This window comes from Cavia porcellus, unplaced genomic scaffold (assembly GCF_034190915.1).
Source record: "Cavia porcellus strain 051 isolate PalLab524CR breed Dunkin Hartley unplaced genomic scaffold, mCavPor4.1 scaffold_31, whole genome shotgun sequence".
Taxonomy (NCBI): Eukaryota; Metazoa; Chordata; class Mammalia; order Rodentia; family Caviidae; genus Cavia; species Cavia porcellus.
The window spans coordinates 43,399,451-43,418,220 of NW_026947514.1; the positions used below are offsets into that span (position 1 = coordinate 43,399,451).

Below are 18,770 nucleotides of genomic sequence, written 5' to 3' on the forward strand. Positions count from 1 at the left end.
TTGCATCTCAAAGAATTGAAAATCAAAGCAATTGCTACCTAGGGTTTCCTCTTGTTGACAAGGTAGCCTCCCCCACAGGAGGACCTCACAGTGAGGGTGAAGGCAGCATAGGAAGCCGAGCTTTCCATACTGAGTCTTGGAAAAGCCTGCTTCAAATGGCTGAGGGCGCTTGGAGTTGTGTGCCTGCAATTCCTAGAGGGTTAAAAATGCACATTGTACACACACTCTGATTGTGGTTTTGCTTTCAGATGAGATAGAGGAAAGGAGGATTTCATAAAGTGAAAATGAGATTTCTCAAAGGTAAATTTTAAATTAGCAGACACATAACTTCAGTAAAGGGATTAAGTAACTTAAAGGCAAAGCTTCCTTTAAAGGGTACAGACATTTCTTGTGGTCACATGAACAGGAACATGAATGACTGCTCTGAAACCCAACAGCTGCTGGGAATTCTGGGGCAGCCTCACACTTAGGACAAGCAGCTGAGTTCCTAGACCAACCTGGGTCCAAGGCTAGTGTTCACTCTCAGAGGAATGTGTACCATGAGAAAGCTGTCGCGTAGAGCTGGAGCTGGGAGTTGTTGGTTTATTCTGTAAGCTTTTGTCAGTATACTTTTACCAGTGAGCACAGCCAATCTCATTTCTGATGAAAGGGTTTCTTTTTCTTGTTGCTGGCCCCACCCGGTCATTGTTTTCCCTGCTGGGAGTCCACCACGTGTTGGCTCGAGTGCTCTCACACAGCTTTGTGCTGGAGGTGAGGGACTCACGGGGCCACAGTCAGACCACAGGAGTCTGTGGAGAAGCTCCTGGCAGATGGATGGGAAACGCTCCTCCCAGCAAGGCCTGGGCCTCAGGTGCCCCCTTCCTCCTTTCTTTTCCCATTTGCTCCATTGCTAACGTCCTCCTTGTTTGTCACTACTCTTGGAGGAATTAAAATAATCTATCCAAAGGCCAGGTCACCTATGTGAAACCCTATGCTATAGGTGTACTAAGTGCTAAGAAACGTAAGCACTGCAGATGGATTTTTATGGGAAAGACTTCACAGTAGGTCTCTCGGTGGGATGATGAGATCAGAACTTTTGGACAAGAGGTATTGACAGGTGGCAAATCTTGGAATGAAGCATGGGAAGGTGAGAGAGCACTAATCACTTAATCAACAGCCACCATTGTAGCAGCATGTTGGTTGTTGAATCCTTTCTGTACACCAGGCAGTACCCTAAGCACACTGGATAGGCGCCTGACAGAGAGTAGTATGTCTTTGGCCCCAATTCATTCTTCCGAAAAACATTTTCCCTAAGAAAGTATCCATATTAAAAAGTAATGTATAATCTTTACTTTCTAAATTTCAGATTCACCTAAGCACTTGAATTCAGTCAGTATTTAATTGGAATAATTGAATCATCAAAACTACTTCTAAATTGACAACCCTTACCATCTAGATTTGATACTTTATTGAAAATTCTTTTGATGTCGGAGATGAGAAAAAAATCTGAAGTGCTTTCATACGGTTCAAGAGAAAAATAGTCAGAAGTTCTTGTGCTAGGGAACAAAATCTGCTTCCAGTCTTATATACTAACTCTACTTCCCTTCATTCAGCCACGAGAGTTTTGGAACTACCTTCTCTGCAGATGGTATTAACGAGTCTACAGGGAAAAAGATCAAGGATCTAAGAATTTCTGACAATGTTTGCTTCTCACTTCGCTCTCACTGGAGACCAGTCCTTTCAAAGATAATGTTCTCAGACGATAGAAGCTCTTTGATTTGATTTCAGAAATGGCCAATTTTACTCTACCCTCACTAACAGATGGAGATGTCTTGTCAAATCACAAAATTTGCAAAGTTCAGAGTTGTCCACCAAGAAAAATGGGGAGAAGATGAAGCTTATTTCCCTACACAACCCTCCCATCAGCAGCAGCCTCTCATAAGTGTGTTATTTTGGATACCAGCGTGGCTTTCTCCAGATGTTCTCGAGGTCCTCTCCCTCAGGACATCTTTTTGATTTTATACCCGTATGTGTCAAACGTACAGTGCAGCCTTTGGTAGAGCAGGTATCCTATCTGGGACATGCAACCATGTTCAAACAGGGACAGTCACAGTCTGATAACCACAGTCCCCCGCTCTTATTTATTAAATGCTGTCTTTAAAACACATTTGCACCAGCGTCATGACTGTTTGATGGGACCCAAACACAAAATGTCTTTAGAGATACAGGTTTGGTTTCTTCCAAACTGGTCAATAGTTATTCTTTCTAAGAATTCTTAAATTATGATTGAATTTTCATGGGTGCCCATAGAAAATCAGTTCAAGGGTGACTTTAGTACTTGCAAATTAGTGACAGAAACAGTTCACGTTTTTAAGAATAGTCTTTATAAGTCACTTCTTACATTTGTTATTGTGAGTGAGTTAGGTGTAGGAATGAAAGAGAAAGGTTATCTTGGCTTCTGCAAGACAAATTTGTTGTCATTGTGCCAAAGGCAATAAACTTCTCTCTGCCACCTGAGGTCCCTGCTTCCTCTGAGAGTCAGTCTGGGAGATTGACTTTGCTCAAAGGTATCCCCTATTCTTGGGCTTTTCCTTCTGGGACAGCGTTCCTAACAAAACACTTCTGCTCCCAAGTGCTGCTGCTTTTGCTTCCCTTGGGTTCTGCACAGGCCGGGCTGCGTTAGTCCTGCTGACCTCCCTGAGGTGGGGCTGCCGAAGCTCGACTTAGCATGGAGCAGTCACTAGAACTAGACGACCCCAGCATGCCCAGCATGCTCAGCAGCGCTGGTGCACAGACAAGTTCCTGTGCTCTGAGTCAGCAGGGAATGAACTTGTCAGTGTTTCCCAGGGCCAGACCTCCCTGAGCATGAAATCAGATCCTTCTCCTGCTCAGGTACCAGAGTCGTGGGAATACTGAGCAAATGTTTGTGTAGCAAGTATTCTTATGAGCATATATATATATACATATATATGTATATATATGTACATTTTTGGGGGGGATTTGGGCCACTGGCTGTTCTTTTGAAATATAGATTTCAAAGATAAAAAGATACAGATGGAAAATGGAGTTCCATTATTTATAACTGTTTGAATTTGGAGGAGTCATTTAACCTTTCTGTATCTGTTTGCTGTTGTATTAAAATGGGGCTGATGGTACCATCTCAGAAAGTGAATGTTGTTGTTGCCAACAATGATGAAATCAGATGAGAGATACAGAAGCACCAGCACAGTGTCTGGAAAGCTGTAGACACGAGCTGATGAAGTGATGACTGATTCTGTCTCTGAGCATTTATTTACCAATCCTAGTTCCTGTTCCTCCACCTTCCCACGGTGAAAGCACCTCACATTTCGAAGAGGTGAGAATGTGCATATTTGTATAAAAATATATTCAAACGTTTCCCAGTGAGCATTTAACATTTTACTTACCTGAATTTTTTCATTGGCGATTGCTTTACTTGAGCGGTGGCCAGATGCCCAGAATAATAGACTGGGAAAAACATAATGTTCCAGTTTGTTGAAAACCATGTCATGAAAAATGGACAGTAGAAGTTCTTATAAGTGATTTTTACAATCTGTGTGGTTCCAACCCAAGATGATGACACTGACAAGATGATCAAGAGTCCCCAGACGGCCTTCAGAAGCACCGCGGTGCAGGCCAGGCAGCGAGCCTTGAGTCTGTTTCGTTGGCTGCTGTTCTCAGGATGAGTCTGCTTTCCATCGTCCCCTGCAAACAAGCAGGGAATACAAATGGGTGAGAATCAGATTGTGAAACAGCAACCAAACGCACCAGCCTTCAACAAGATGATGCAACTAGAGAATCACTCATGCTGTCTCTGCAATCTCTGCCCTGCAGGTGCAGTGCGGATCTCAGCTGTCACCAGCATGCCAGGCTGCTGCACAGGCAGATGCTGTGCTCTTCCCCAGGGCACCAGCCCTGTCCTTGGAGGAGCATTCCACACTCAGCTCTTACAAACTTTGGCCTTGGCATGTGATGCGCTTTATGCAGTCCTATGTGAGCAGATGAGAGCTGTGCTACGATCCAGTAGAAACTCTAAACAGGCATCAGGAGACCCCACTGTGTCCTTACTGCTCGCCTCCATCACTGAGTGGAAAATTCTGAATGGAAGTGGTTCTTGAAGTCCATGTGAAGAAATGAGCAGAACCCAGCTAAATAAGCCTGTGTCCACCAACATGAAAAGCAAAAAAGAAATGTTGTCCACATCGAGCTACATTATTAGTCTTTTTTTTTGACACAAGGACTTGCTATGTTGGTCAGTTGCCCAGGCTGGGGTTGACCTTTTAGCTTCCTGCCTCAGCCTTCCATAGTGCTGGACAAATGATACACATCACCAAATCAGATTCACTGACATCTTTTTTAAATGACTGCGAAGGTGATTATTAAATTGAAAAGCAATGTGCTCTACACACAGAGCAAGTCTTCACTACACAAAGTCATTTCCCATCTCATAACAAATTGCAATTTGATGTATTCCTAAGAGCAGAATAGGCTCTGCTCTGTATTTCCACATTTGCTAAGAAAATTTAGAAGCATTTTTCGCATTAAAATAACTAAAACTCTCTGAAACTGGCAATTATAAAAGCCTAATAGAGAAAAAAAGTTTGTCATAATGAACTCCTGTACTATCAGGAAGCTGAGTGGGATTAGAAGTGCTCTGAGTCCTGGAGCTGAGATCCAGGTGGTAGTCTCTGGGGAAGGAAGGCAGGATGATCTGCAGTATTCTCCTGGGCCTCCAGAAACCACCTTGAGCACAGGAACTATGCGGTGGTGAGAAAGCCTGCCAGTGACAGGAAGCAGGCTTCTCACTCTACCTCTCCAGAACCCACTGATATGTAGCCAACTGAGCTTGGTCTAGACGTGACTGATATCCTGGGTTACAAACTGCTGCCCAGAAAGGCTTTCTGATGTCAGCATTTGGGGATGCAAGCTTGCAAAGTGAACTGTTCCTCTGGGAATATGAAATAAGTATAAACACAGTAAATCTGACATGACCCTAAGTCTTATACATAGCACTAAATTCTCAAGGCATAGGCTTCTGGAAGATGAAATCTACCACTCTTTTATCTAGTCAACAAACCTTTTGGAGACGACCAGGAACTGGTTAGTTAGGTGGATCCTGGGGGTTCGAAGATGTAAGACTTTAGCTCCCGGACTAGTGGAAAATGAGAAAACACATCCAATAACAGAGGATGAGGCCTGTTCCAAAGATGTGAAGCCACATAAGGCAGAGAAGCACTTTTTAAGGGCTGGGATGGACATAGTCAGGGGAGACTTCCATGAAGCAGTGAGGTGGAGCTGGGTGTGGAGGCGGGAGAAAGTCCAAGCCTGTAGGACTGGGTGCAGATCGGATACTTCCTCCCCTTGATGATAGTGATGGAAACATCTTTTAAGCTCAGAGAGCAGAGGGAAAAAGGAAGGATAAATAGGGAGGTAGATAGGATGGGGGACTACTGTGTTGGGAGGCTGGAAAGGGAACCCACACCTACCATATTCAGTAGGTACTGCTATTCCCACACTAGATGAAGAGACTGAGACTTGCTTTACGGGTTCCCAAAGTTGCACCCAAGTCAGTTCAGTATGACCACAAGGCCCCAGATATTTTTACTATGAACACACACTGTTCAGATTTTCAGCCTTTCACTTTCTATTGGAGCACTAGAAGTGTCACAAATGGTATAGAGAGAAATTTTCTTTCTGGCTAGCATGGCAGTCTTTCTTTTAACAGTAGTGATACCTCAGAGGAAGAAAGCGTGACCCACTACACTGCAGGCCTCATGTGTATCTGGGACTGTCTCATGAAGCAGGAATGGCTCTCTACAGATTTTAAGTGTCATGCAGAGATACAGTATGCTGGAGGCAGAACACTGTATCTCCTTGAAGACTGCTTCTGTAACACCATCACACAGCAGACAGGACTTTTAGTGACATCAGTACTCACCAGTATCCCTCCATATTTTTGACCAGTGGTTTTTTTTTTTTGGTAGGAAGATTTAATTATTATCAATTCTGCAATTTTAAAGCATAGAAATATTGATTTCCAAGAACTCTTACTTTTCTGTACATTTTTAAAGCATGATTTCCTACAGTTTTGCTTACAGTTTTGTATATATCATTAAAATTGATTTCCTAGAAATTCCAATCATTTCTATGATGCTTTATTGAGATCACACAAATTGATGGCAGAGGCCAGGAAAACATGAGTTTAAGTCCTTCTCTGCCATTATGTGGTCCCGAGCATGTGTTTAATTATTATCTTAGTATTTTTACCTGTTATGCAGTGGTAAGATCTATCTGATGACATTCATTTTGATGTTAAGAACCACAAGAGTCGTGAAAGGAGGGTGAGCTGCTTTTCAGCGTATTCTCCCTTTTCTTCATTTATTTGGTACACTAGGATAGCTCCAAGTTCCTTCTAAGCTTCTCAGAAAGTACATTATGTTCCATGTGACCCATAATGGCCTAGCTTAGAAATTTGTAATGCATGTATGACAGACAGGCCACGTCTTTATTACCCAGTGTGTTTAACTGAGTGGAACACTCTGTTTTATAAACCACTGGGATAACAGGAATATGACTGCAATTTATTGAAGCCAATTAAGACTTTAAAGATTCAAGAAAATGTCATTTTCTTCATTTAAAAAAATACAGTTTTGGCCTTGGGACCTAGAATCTTGCTGAAATGACAATCAAAAAGTCTGTTCTGAAAAATAATCTTTTCTCATATAGGTATAAAAAGTCTGTTAACAAATTAGCAGAATCCCAGAAATCTTCCTCATCTCCCACATCCCAGCTCTTTGTGCTCCCGCCCCTAACTGAGTCCCTTCCATTGCTTTATCCCTCTGCCTTTCCTTCTTCCAAAGCCTTGTGTTTTCAGCATTCTGGCACTTTTGTTTGTTTGTTTGTTTTTAACTACCCAGGTGGGTTTTTTTAATGTTTGCTTTTACAGTTATTATTCTCATTTTTAAAGATGAGAGAGATTTTACTATGGTGCCAACCAAGCTGAAGAAACAAATATTGAGAGATAAGGGTGACTTAAGAAAAGCAGGTGGAGAAGATGTGGTGGACTGTAGATGCAGGTGGAGGAATTGATATCAGACAGACAGACAGACAGACGGAATGGGCCAGAAGGGATACTGTAGTGATGATAACTGGTGAACAAACACATAGAGGCTTTCTGAGGTGAGAGGAAAATGTCAGTTAGCACACAGCAGTTTCCTCTTTGGAGAAAGTGATGGGGAAGGTGATGATATAGTTATAGGATGGGGGAAGTCATGGTTATAAATTTGGAATTTGGAATTTGGAATTTGAGTGTATGCTCCCAACAGAAAGTAAGATGTCCACCACCAGAAACAGGCAGCAATCTTATGGGCCCAGCTGCACTTAGAAATTTAAAATTTGCTGGGAAACTCATGGGCATTGCTCTGAGGTATGTCTAGAAGTTCCAGTAACTCAGGAGTTGGTTAGAGGCCAGTTTTCCCAAGGAAAGGCTAAAAGTCTCTGATCAGAAAATGCTAGTCATGGAGGTAAACAAAGCTTCTGGCAGGAAGCATAAGACTAGGGCACTGCAAGGGCAGCAGGAATGGCGGTCCTGATGAAAGCTCAGATTCCATGATTTTACTGATTCTTAAGCTCTCTTTAGAATGGATGCAATGTATTACTACTGAATCCCAGAGGTGAGACAGAAGATGCTGGATTTAGACACTTCAAAGATGAAGAGTCTAGCTTACCATGTGAACTTCATTAGAAGTCATCATGTGTGTTAAATCCTTCAACCAAAGGTTTTGGAATTCAGTTTCTTTGAGACACTGTGTACCCCAATAGATTCCTATCTTCCCTTCATCTGATAACCCACATTCACTCACAGGAGTCCATGGGATAGCTCTGCATTCTGTGCCCATGGTGAACTCTCCCTCTCTCTTTTGAAGATAAAATTTAGTGGCATAAGAAACTGTTTATGTTAGATTATTAAATTTAAGGTTATAAAACACTATACAGACTCTGATTGCAATTTTATTCTATACGCACACAATCAAAACTGAAAAACAAACACCAGACTCTTAAGAGACTTTTTATGACCAGATAGAAGGCAAGAAATATACACTTGTTCAAGAATTGCTCACCCACATACCTGATCTGTTCTGTCTCTCGACTCTGTGTCCACACACTCCAGAAGATCCTCGGCTCTGGAGCTCCAGAATAGGAGCAGAAGAATCTTCAGTGACAGATAGAGGGGAGAGTTGTCTGCTGATGCTGCCATGTGAGCTGGAGCAGTTGGTGCCTGGCTTACACCGAGGGACCGATGACCTGGAGGTACCTGGGAAGGCAGAGTGCACACTGCCTTGAGAAATTCCTGGAGGAGAACTAGACTTAGATTTCAAATGCCTCTGCAGCAAAGTATGTGACTGCAACAATCACAGTCCTCACGAGCTCATTTCTGATGCCATGAATGGGACTCCTCACAAGAAAACCCTGTGATGGCAAGATCTGCTTCTGTAAGATTAAGAACCCTATTTTCCCCCGATAAATCCATTAACTACAAATGAACATGTGAAGGTGGTTCTTGGGTGGCAACTACTTATGTTCTGAATTAAAATGCGAGGCAAATAATTTACTATAAGGAAAACAAATCACTATCATGGTTGCTTCCACCCTTTTCTTCCTAAGACTGCCAAGAGTCTTATCTGCTAAAGGTGCCAATGGCATTGCCACCAAATCCATTATTCTCTTTTCCATCAGACTGGGCTCTGAAGTCCAATTATATGTGCTGTGCTCAGAGGAGCCTGACACTCTTCCCTCACCCTCAAACTTCCTGCCTGGATGGAGTGTTTGTCAATATTAAGAAATAAATAGTGGTGCATTACCAGTCACCAGACCCCAAACCCCACTTGTATTCCACTGCTTGTATCACAAATGTTCCTTTTTTAGGGTCCCACATTACATTTAGTTACTGTGTCTCCCTCAACACCTATGGTCTGTGACAGTTTCTTTGTTTTATCTGTGTTTCTGGGGTCCTTGACAGTTTTGAGGCATGTAGCTGAAGTATGCTTGAGAACGTCCCTGGATTGGGGTTTTTCATTATGATTCTACTGGATAGATTATACCTGTATCCATGTATCATCTGTCATGGTTTCTGAGAACTGGGCAAAGTGTCCTAAGTATAGTGTTACTGACTGACCATATTTGTTGGTTCTAACAAGGATCAGCTGGGATGATGAGCTAGAGAGCTCAGTGGGCACTGGTGGGCACTGCCTCCCAGAGGGAAACTGCCGTCCCACTCTCTGGGGCACTTGTGTTTGCTTTTGTGGAGCCAGGAGTTCTTTTATTCTCACTGAGGCAGGTGGGGGCTAGGGGTGTCATTCTCTCCAGCCCATGGAGGCTGTCTCTCAGTATGGTGCTTCTGAGAAGGCAGAAAGAGGTAGAAAATGTCAAATGAAAACTAAAATCGTGAGCTAACAATGGCATCTTTGCTTTAAGTTGGCTTTGAATCCATCATGTTAGATAATAGGTAAGTAATCATTTGAAGCTCTCAAATTAGAAGAACTAGTGTCCAGATGAAAAACAAGCTAAAGTTGCTGTCAAGAACTGACAGGAATCTAGAGCCTCCACTAAGAGCTGAGTAGAGCACGGTGACCTTAGATGAGAGCGGCAGTTCCACGCTCTGGGCCCTGCTGTGCATGACAAAAGCTCACATTCTTCTCAATTCTCTCTTTTTTTAATCATGGGGAAAATAAACAGTGTTAGCAACTAGCTATACTATCTGTTATACGATTCTCAAGTTGACCTAATTGAAAATTATTTAATATTGAGTTTAAAAAATGTACAGCTACTCAGAACGCTGACGAAGCATTCTATCCTGATTACCATGTTTGAGTTAATGCTGTGTCAATATTATTACAAAGTGTCAAAAATTCATGAGGTTTTTACTTATATATCCTGAATGTTTATTGCATCTTTCACAGTCATATTTCTCACCGAACAGTTCAAATTCGGTGGAAAGAGGCTGAGATCCAGCAAATACTCAATTGCTTGTCCTCTCCAAGAGGAGCCAAGGCTCAGATAAACATTATCTTTAAACACTTTATCGTGTGAGTACCTTTTACTTCACTTTCACATAAATGTTGCTTCTCCTCTTTTCTTTCAGTAACAGGAGGTTCACTTTGTGATCGCTTGGCAATCACAGATGAAAAGAAGATTGCACAAACGGGTTGGGCAGCAGGACAAGGTGAGATACTGGTCGCGGTTACTGTGAAATGTTGGCGCCTCTTATGCGGTTAGCAAGTGCTAAATTGGAAAACCGCATCATTAATTTATTTGCTCCTTCATTTTCACTGCAGTGCTTGGTCCTGGTTTTGTACCTTCTGAGGCTTATGTAATATCGCTCATTGCCTGCTGCCAGCTGCTTTCTGACAATAGGTTTGGGAAAGAGACCTGAGAATGTTTCAGACACTGGACACAAAAATCATTGTCCTTACTGTAAGCTTTAAGCCTCGTGGCCAGGCTGAGAGGCACCTGTCAGGACATGGACCACAAAACAGTCCTCTCAGAGCTTTAAATGAAGACACTGTCTTGTCTTGCCTGATGTTGAACTACATAAAGCCATCCCTGATAAAAAAAATATTCAGAATGTCACCAGGCATGCAGATGAGCATAATAAATAGATCATAGCCATGGCATATGGATATAGATCATAGCTGTGGTATATAGATTATGCCACAGTCAGGGCCTGGGTAGATGCATAAATGGCAACCCTGTGTATAGTACTAAGACTTTAATAGGTGCTGAGTGTAGCTGTGTTAAGAATGATGAGTAAGATGTGTCCACTTAGTCAAGTGAGATGGGTCTCTGGTCCTGCTGAAAGACATTGGCTCACTGGGCCATAGAAGGAGGCATTCTGGGTCAATTTTGATGCTGGTCCAGTCAGGACAATGCAATTTCTTCTGCTGCACTGCTTGAACTCTGCATATTCCCAATTTCAATTTGGCTCAACAAATAGTTATGATGCACCTACTATTTGACAGGTATTGTGTCAAGAGCAAAGTCAGGCAAATGAAGACTCTAGAGTCTTTGCCTACATGGAGCTGTCAATTTAGTCTTTAAGTTTTAAAAAAGAATTCATTTTTCATTACTATATACTTGTGGTACAGCCATTACATATGTTTTGGGGAGTTGGTACATATACATCTTGTATCTTGATCATTCTTACTACCCGTCACCCCTGTGCCTTTCCCTAGATCCCCTTCCCATCTTCCTGTTTCCTACCAACTCTCTTTTATTTCACTCTTCAAATTAATATTTTGGGCTTCTCAGATAAAAGAAACCGTGCTATGCTTAACCATCTGGTCTGATTTCTTTTACTTAGCATTATGGTATCAGATTCCATCCATTCTTTACCAGTGACTGAAATTTATCCTTCTTTGTGGCTGATTAGTACTCTACCATGATATATACAAAATTTTATTTATTCACTCATCTGTTAATGGATGTAATTTATATTCCATAATTTATCTATTGTGAACCGTGCTGCTATAAACATGGGTATGCATGAATCACTGTAATGTGATTATTTTAACTCTTTCTGGAAGGTACAGGAGAGGTACACCTAGGTCAAATGGAATTTGTAATTTAGTTCTTCTGAGGAATCTCCATACTGATTTCCATATTGGTTTACTAGTTACATTCCGACTAACAGCATAGAAAGATTCATCTTCTTCCATCACCGAGGCAGATTCGTGTTTGAGTCCTTCTTTGTAGCCATTCCTACTGGAATTTTTGCGCCAGTACCGTGCTTTTTTTTGTCACTGTACTTTTGCAGTATAACTTAAGATCTATGATTGTGATGCCTTCTACTTTGTTCTTGTTGCTCAGGATTCTTTTGTTCATTCTGGGTCTTTTCTGGTTCTATACAAATTTTAGAATTATGTTTTCCAGATTTATTTAGAACATTGCTGGTGCTTTGACTGGAGCAGCATAGACCTAGATAATCATTTTTGGTAATATAGCCATTTTTGACAATGTTGATTCCACCTATTTAGAAACCAGATGTCTATTTTCTTATGTCCTCCTCAACCTCTTTTTTCAGAGTATTGTAGCTTTTGTTATAAAGCTCTTCCATTTCCTTGGTTAGGTTAATTTCTAGGTATTTAATTCTTTTTGAGGCTACCATAAATGAGATTATTTTCCTGATTTCTTTCTTCTTAGGCTCATTACTGTTATATAGGAAAACTATTGATCTTTGAGTACTTTGTTAAGACAATTAGCATTTAGAGTTTTCTGGTGAAGTTTTTGGTCTTCTATGTAAAAAATTATGTCACCTACAAATAAGAATAGCTTGTTTTCTTTTGCCTGATTGGTCTGGCTAATGTATTGAGTAGCATACATAACTTGCTGTTAACTGTGGACAAAAAAAAAAAAAAAAATGGAATAAGTGATTCATTCAGAAGCCTGGGGCATGGAAACTCTGGTGGGAGTCTACATCAAAGGTGGCCTGGAGGATGAACAGCATTCACCAGATGAAGTTTAAAGCTGAAGAATAAGCCATCTGGAGATGGGAAGGGGTGCTTTTAGGAACAAGTACACTGATGTACAAGATATATGCTGAGAGACTTTGAGTCAGGTGGTCACCTCTGAAATGCTGAGATCTGATTATAAAGAGCACCGGAAATCCTTTTGTTTTACCGTTACCTGTTATTTGAAAAGGAACTTGTCTAATTGAGATCTAACCAGAGGTGGGACCACTGCCAGTGGGCTGCAGCTCCCAGGAAAGGCTGGGAGGAACTGGGCAGATGGTACCTTGGGGGAGCCACTCTAGGGATGTCAAAGCAAGAAGGAAGGAAGGAAAATCCAGGCCACTGAGCAAAGCAATTATTTGAGACACTGAGTGAAAGGTGTGGGGTCCTCGGACAACTTGGAAATCCAAACTGATAAAGAAGAATTAGAGTCTTTGGAAAGCATTGTGAAGGAAAGCAAAGTGTCAGGCAAGTTCCTGTCTGATTGAGTGCAAAGTGACATGGAAGATAACAGACTATACTGGTGATATCACTTAAACTAGGGCCCTGTCATCCATCTTTAACTCATGCAGACAGGAAGGGTCAGTAAGATACTTGGCTTTATGGACTACTACCCCCCCCCCCCCGTCAAATTAGATATTTTATCATCGTTTGCCCTAAATTAAGAAGCAAGCATCATATGTCTCCCTAACCTAGAGGCAGAGATATTGGATACACAAAAGGTGATTAATGCCTCCTGGGATGGATGTGTATGAAGGGAGGGGAAATTCTGCTCTCAGAAATTCTCAGCCACAAAATGCTGTTACCACAGGCCAATCATTTGACCTCTCTGTGTCCAAATTCTTTGTGCACTAAAGTAAAAGTACCAGAAAAAAGGATTTCCTGAATTCCTTTAGCTTTCTTGCCTTTGATTTGAAAGTTTTTCAAACAAACACCTGCACATCACATTTAACCACAAAATAAACTTTCTCTATTTTCAAAAAATTTTTCTAACAATTTATATGAGATTCCAAAAAGCAGAGATGACAAACTCGATGAGAATAACTTACAAAAATGTGTCAGAACTCAGGGCCTATTGAGTCAGAACTTCTGAAAGCAGGATAACCTAGTATTTAAGGGTTCAAGGAGCCCTCCAGTGATTCTAACTCAAATTAAAGGTTGAGAAATATTCTGTGTGAGGCTTCTGGGAAGATGCTGGAACAGTAAGCAGCAGAGTAAACAGCCACTTTGAGAGAAACAGTCAGGATGCTTGAATATAACATCATTCAAGACAAGAGTGAAGTTGGGTTCCCTGGACCCAATGAGAATCTAAAGTGAGAATTGAAGCCACATACAGGGTTAAAAAAAAAAAAAAAAAAAAAAAAAAAAAACTTCAACGAAGAAGAAGGCGGTAGCTAGTGGTACCTTTGACTAGAGCCAGCCCACTGTGCTAGAAGAACTGCTGGACTGGGGACGATGGTCACGGTGACAGTGGTGGCTGGTGATTTCAGAGGCCTCTACAAAGAGACGCAGTGGTGGAGGGGAGCAGCAGATGCAGAGGACTGCACTGGCTGGAGTGAGTGCAGAGGCTCAGTCTTCCCACAGCAGAGAGCAGTTGGCCAGGAGCCATTTTAGAGTTAGACCGGATAAGCCCTTAGGCTGGATAAGCCCGAAACCAGACTGCAGCAGGCTCCCTCTAGCAGCTCCTAGCTGGTCACAGATGGGTACAAATTACTCAGACTGAGCCCCACTCCCATGTACATCCCAGCAGCCATCACCAAGTTTCCCCACAGTAGCTGGTCTGGAGGTGGGGGCCAGCCCTGCGTCTACACACACTTCACTAACCATCAGTGAGCCAATGCAGGCTGGGAAAAACAGCAGACCGTCCTGCACCAGTGCACGCAACGGCCACCATCAGATACCTGTAGCCAGCACTGGCTAGAAGAACCAAACAGTCTTGCTTCAGAGAAATTTTAGCCAATGCAGGAAGTGCCTAGGACCCCACCACCCTTGTGTGTGGAAGAACCAAGGAATATGTCAAGATGAAGAAGCAAAAGGCAGACTCTGGGCCTCCAACCCAAGCAGAGCAGATCCCAGAGATGTAAACACAGAAGGAATCAGGAGCCACACACTTGCAGTTTCTGAAATGATAGCAACTGAAGTAAAGAAACAACTTCATGAGGCCATAAAAGTAATTAGAACAGAAATACTATCTCAGATAAAAGAAGAAATAAAAAACATAACAAAAGAATTGCTAAGCACCGCTAAAGAAGACATAAATGAAAGAATAGAGGAACACAGGAAAATGAGGGAAATCTTGAATGGATAATATAAAAAATGTTTAGAATACATGACACAGATTCAAAGAAATATCCAGGAAATTTAAAACTCCATTGAAAGCTGGCAAACTGCTTGAAAGAAACTGAAGACATTTTTAAACCTTGAAGACAGCTTTTCAGCTTGTGATTGCAAAAAGAAAAATCTCTTAAAAATAACACAGATCTAGGAAGCAACAATTCAACTGCTACAAGACAACCCAAAGAAACATAACTGAAGAATAATAGATGTGAGTGAAAAATCAGAGGTCAACACAAATGACATTAAAAGTCTATTTATAGAAATAGTATCATAAAACTTCCAAAGCATGGGAAAAGGAAGTAACATTCAGGTAAGTGAGGCATATAGAACTCCAGCCAGCCATAACCAAAATAAATCTACACCCAGACATATAATAATCAAGATCCCAGAAATTCAGCACAAGAACAGGACATTAAAAGCTGTTAGAGAAAAGAAACAGATCACCTATAAAGGAAAATCCATCAGAATCACAACAGAATTCTCAACACAAACCATCAAATCTACAAGAGCTTGGAGTGAAGTATTTCAAATACTGAAAGAAAATAACCTGCCCCTGTTATTTTGATGTACCCTGCAAAAATATTTTTCAAAGTTAATGAAGAAGCAAGATACTTCCAGGATAAAAAACAACTGAAGGAATTCATGCCCACCAAATCAATCCTACAAAGAATACTGAAGGACATTCTAGAGAGAGATTAAAAAAAAGACTATGGTTCTAGGAACAGCAGCAGAAGGGGACCACCACGCAGGGCAGACAATGGAATGGAGGGGAAACGTAGGCAACCAGTGGCAGGAAAAGAGCATGGCAGAGACGACACAGAGCATGTTGGCCAAAACCACTAATAGATGGCCCCAATTCACCAATAAAAAGAAACACTGGCAGAGTGGATCAAGAGACAGGATCCATCAGTATGCTTTACACAAGACCATATTTAATCCAAAAAGGGTTCATAGACTGACAATCAAAGGACAGAGAACAATGTTCCATGTGACAGGGCACCAGAAAGAAGTGGGAGTAGCTTGCCCATCAACTACAGAATGAATAAGAAAGACAGGGCACTCGTATACAGTGGAAAGCTACTCAGCTGTAAGGAAGGAAAACCTGAGGCTCTTGTAGGCAAATGATACCACTTGAGTTCATGCTCATGGATGAAAAGGTTTAGGGTCACATGGGTGAATATCATGTTGTCTCCCTAGTATAAAAAACTAAAGGAGTTAGTGGGATCCAAAATGCACAATACATACTATGAAGTGTCTAAAAAGACAAGGTAGTGGCCACTGTTAATCTATTATGATGATTTGACACCCCGTATTGTTTTCATAGTTCATTTTAATTTGATTTTATTCTGTTTCAATTTATCTAACTTTATTATATTTGATGGCATGAGTAGCTATTTCAAAGATAATAAAATATATTATAATAGCCACTATTGATTTCCTATTATCTTGTTTTGAAGCCCTGTATTGCATTCATTGTTTTTTTATTGATTTTATTCATTTTTTGATTGATTTTATTCATTGATTGTATCATGTATAGGCAACTACTGTGAAGATGACAAGAGGCATTATGGTAGTCACTGCTAGTTTACTATTACCTTGTTTTGAAGTCCTGTACTGCTTTCATTGTTTTGTTTTTATTATGTACTTTTTAAAATTTTACTATGCCTGATTGTATATGCAGTTCTTTTGAAGATAATGAGGCATTATGCTAGCCATTATTGATTTCCTTATATTTTGTTTTAAAGTCATGTACCATGTTCATTGTTTTGTTTTGGTTGACTCTATTCTGTTTTATTTTGTTTGGTTTCATTCTTTTCAAAATAAAAAAAGAAATACTCTACATGACAAATCACAGCAAGCAGTTAAACAAGTCTTACTATGCTTATGCCTAAAAGCACATAGGAGGGAGAGATTAGAAGAATCTGGAAGGAAGGGACAGTATGACAGTATCACAGACAACCGCTGGGGGACCCTGAGAATACTCTTTTCCTTTGAAAATGCTGCAGGAACTCCCTGTTGGTCAACCAAAGCCAGCTGACAGCACCCCTAGTTTCTCTGGTCTTTAGAGGTACAGATCCCAGACAGACAGGCAAATGGAGGAGGGCAGAGAGAAATCCAGGAGGAGCAAATGGAAGACATAGCCAGTGAACCATACTCCTACAACAGTGTTATGATCCCTGTCTTACTTTTTTCTCATTGCTGAGGCAAAATACCCAATACTCAAAGTTAAAGAAAGAAAGATTTATTTAGCTCACAATTTGTAGTGGTTTCGGTCCAAGGCACAGTGGTATGGCAGAGGAGCAACAGTTCATGGCAGTGAAAGACAGAAAAAGCAGCACGAGCAAAAGGGGAGCAAACAAGCCTCTTTCTGCCCCTTTATTTTATCCAGACTTCTGGAATTAGGCCTGCACCAGTCCAATCAGTGGAGTGACCCAGCAATCACCCAGCCTCAGTCTCAGCACTTTTAATCCCAGCATTGCACTAGGAATCAGTCACAAACCCTAAATTGAACTACCTCTGAAAGAGTCTGCCCTCATGCCTGCATGAGGCTTTGGGGGAGCATCTAGACACAAACCATAACAATCCCCAAGTCTAGGTTAGGCCACCTGGTCTCCTAAATTCCCTCTGTCTTTATATGCTCCATTGATGGATGATTCTTCCAACCAAGCTCTTAGCCCTTGAAAATGAAACTAGCTTTGACTATATTCAATATTTATTTCTAGACACTGGAGAGTCAACTGCAGGACTTTTCACTGATCTATGTCCCCAGCCCAAAAATTCTTTTGTTTTGCAAAATTGCCCAGGCCAAGATAAAATTTGCAATCCTCTTGCCTCAGGCTCCCAGAGTGCTAGGATTACAGGTGTGTGCCACTGTGCTGAGTTTTGACTAATTTTTGATGAGTGTTTTTCTTTGAGAAAGACATGATCTTTCACTTGGAAAAGATGTCATCATGGAAGAGACATCGAAAACAAAACTATGATGTTGTCACCATTTTTCTTTTTTGTTTTTTAAAATTGTTTACTTCTTGATTTTTCTGGGGTTTTTTTCTCTTTAAAATAACAAAAGAAAACAAAAATACGATCTCGGGTTTGTGACTTGGTGCTGGTTAGCAGCCATAACCATTTGACATTTTGTTTCACAAAAAGAGCTTTTAATAATTTAACAGAAGACAAGGTGAAAAGTTATATTTCAGCTTTTAAAAATTCTTAGTCTCTTGAATTGTGATAGCAGCAAATGCTCCCTTATTGTAAGATTAATTTATTGATTGGGTTTTCACAGATTCTACAGGGTATTTGTTCTAGGTTTACTTTCTTCTTAGGGAAATACATAGGTTTAGAATTATTGAAAATAGTCAACATGATAGATGGTCAATGTACAACTAATATTCCAACTTTCCATTTCAATCTGCATCACTTTGTTTTTCAGAAGCTGAGCCCCCTACTCCAAAATAATTCTGTTTTACTTACCAAGTATTACACACTCCTTGTAACTCTGGAAATTCTAGTATTACTTCATAAATAAATATGTTTTAAAATAATCTGCACATTGATTATATTACTATCCATATTTTTCATAATAAAAAGCATTTTCAAGACTTGCTAATTATTTTCTTAGAAAATATAAGCGTGTATTCATTATATACAGGCTGGAATTTTGAGATACATATCTGAAATGTTTGAGCATGTATGCAGGTATATTAAAATGACTTTAAAGACCTTTTAATTGATAATTCACTTTTTATTTACCTAAAATGTGTGTTTATAAGAAAAGACTACCCATAAGTATATTTCTGCTATACTCATCTTGCTCCTACAACAGTCTTAATTTTTTCTATCTAAAATACAAAGTATCTTGTCACTTATAACTGACTTTAAAATTAAATAACATATCACTGCTGTCTGTCTTCCTTGTAAAAATGAAAAGTCCTA

General features: G+C 40.6%; 1 protein-coding gene across 3 annotated transcripts in view; it reads right to left on the reverse strand.

The window, feature by feature from the left end:
• Positions 1-18,770, reverse strand: part of Slc35f4 (solute carrier family 35 member F4) — a 320,519-nt gene that overhangs the window by 19,276 nt on the left and 282,473 nt on the right. For all 3 annotated transcript variants that reach the window (XM_063241314.1, XM_063241315.1, XM_063241313.1), the window contains 2 exons: positions 8,126-8,311; positions 3,405-3,702 (listed from right to left, as the gene is read on the reverse strand). In XM_063241314.1, coding sequence (XP_063097384.1) covers positions 3,405-3,702; positions 8,126-8,311 — 484 coding nt within the window. The remainder of the gene's footprint in view (positions 1-3,404; positions 3,703-8,125; positions 8,312-18,770) is intronic.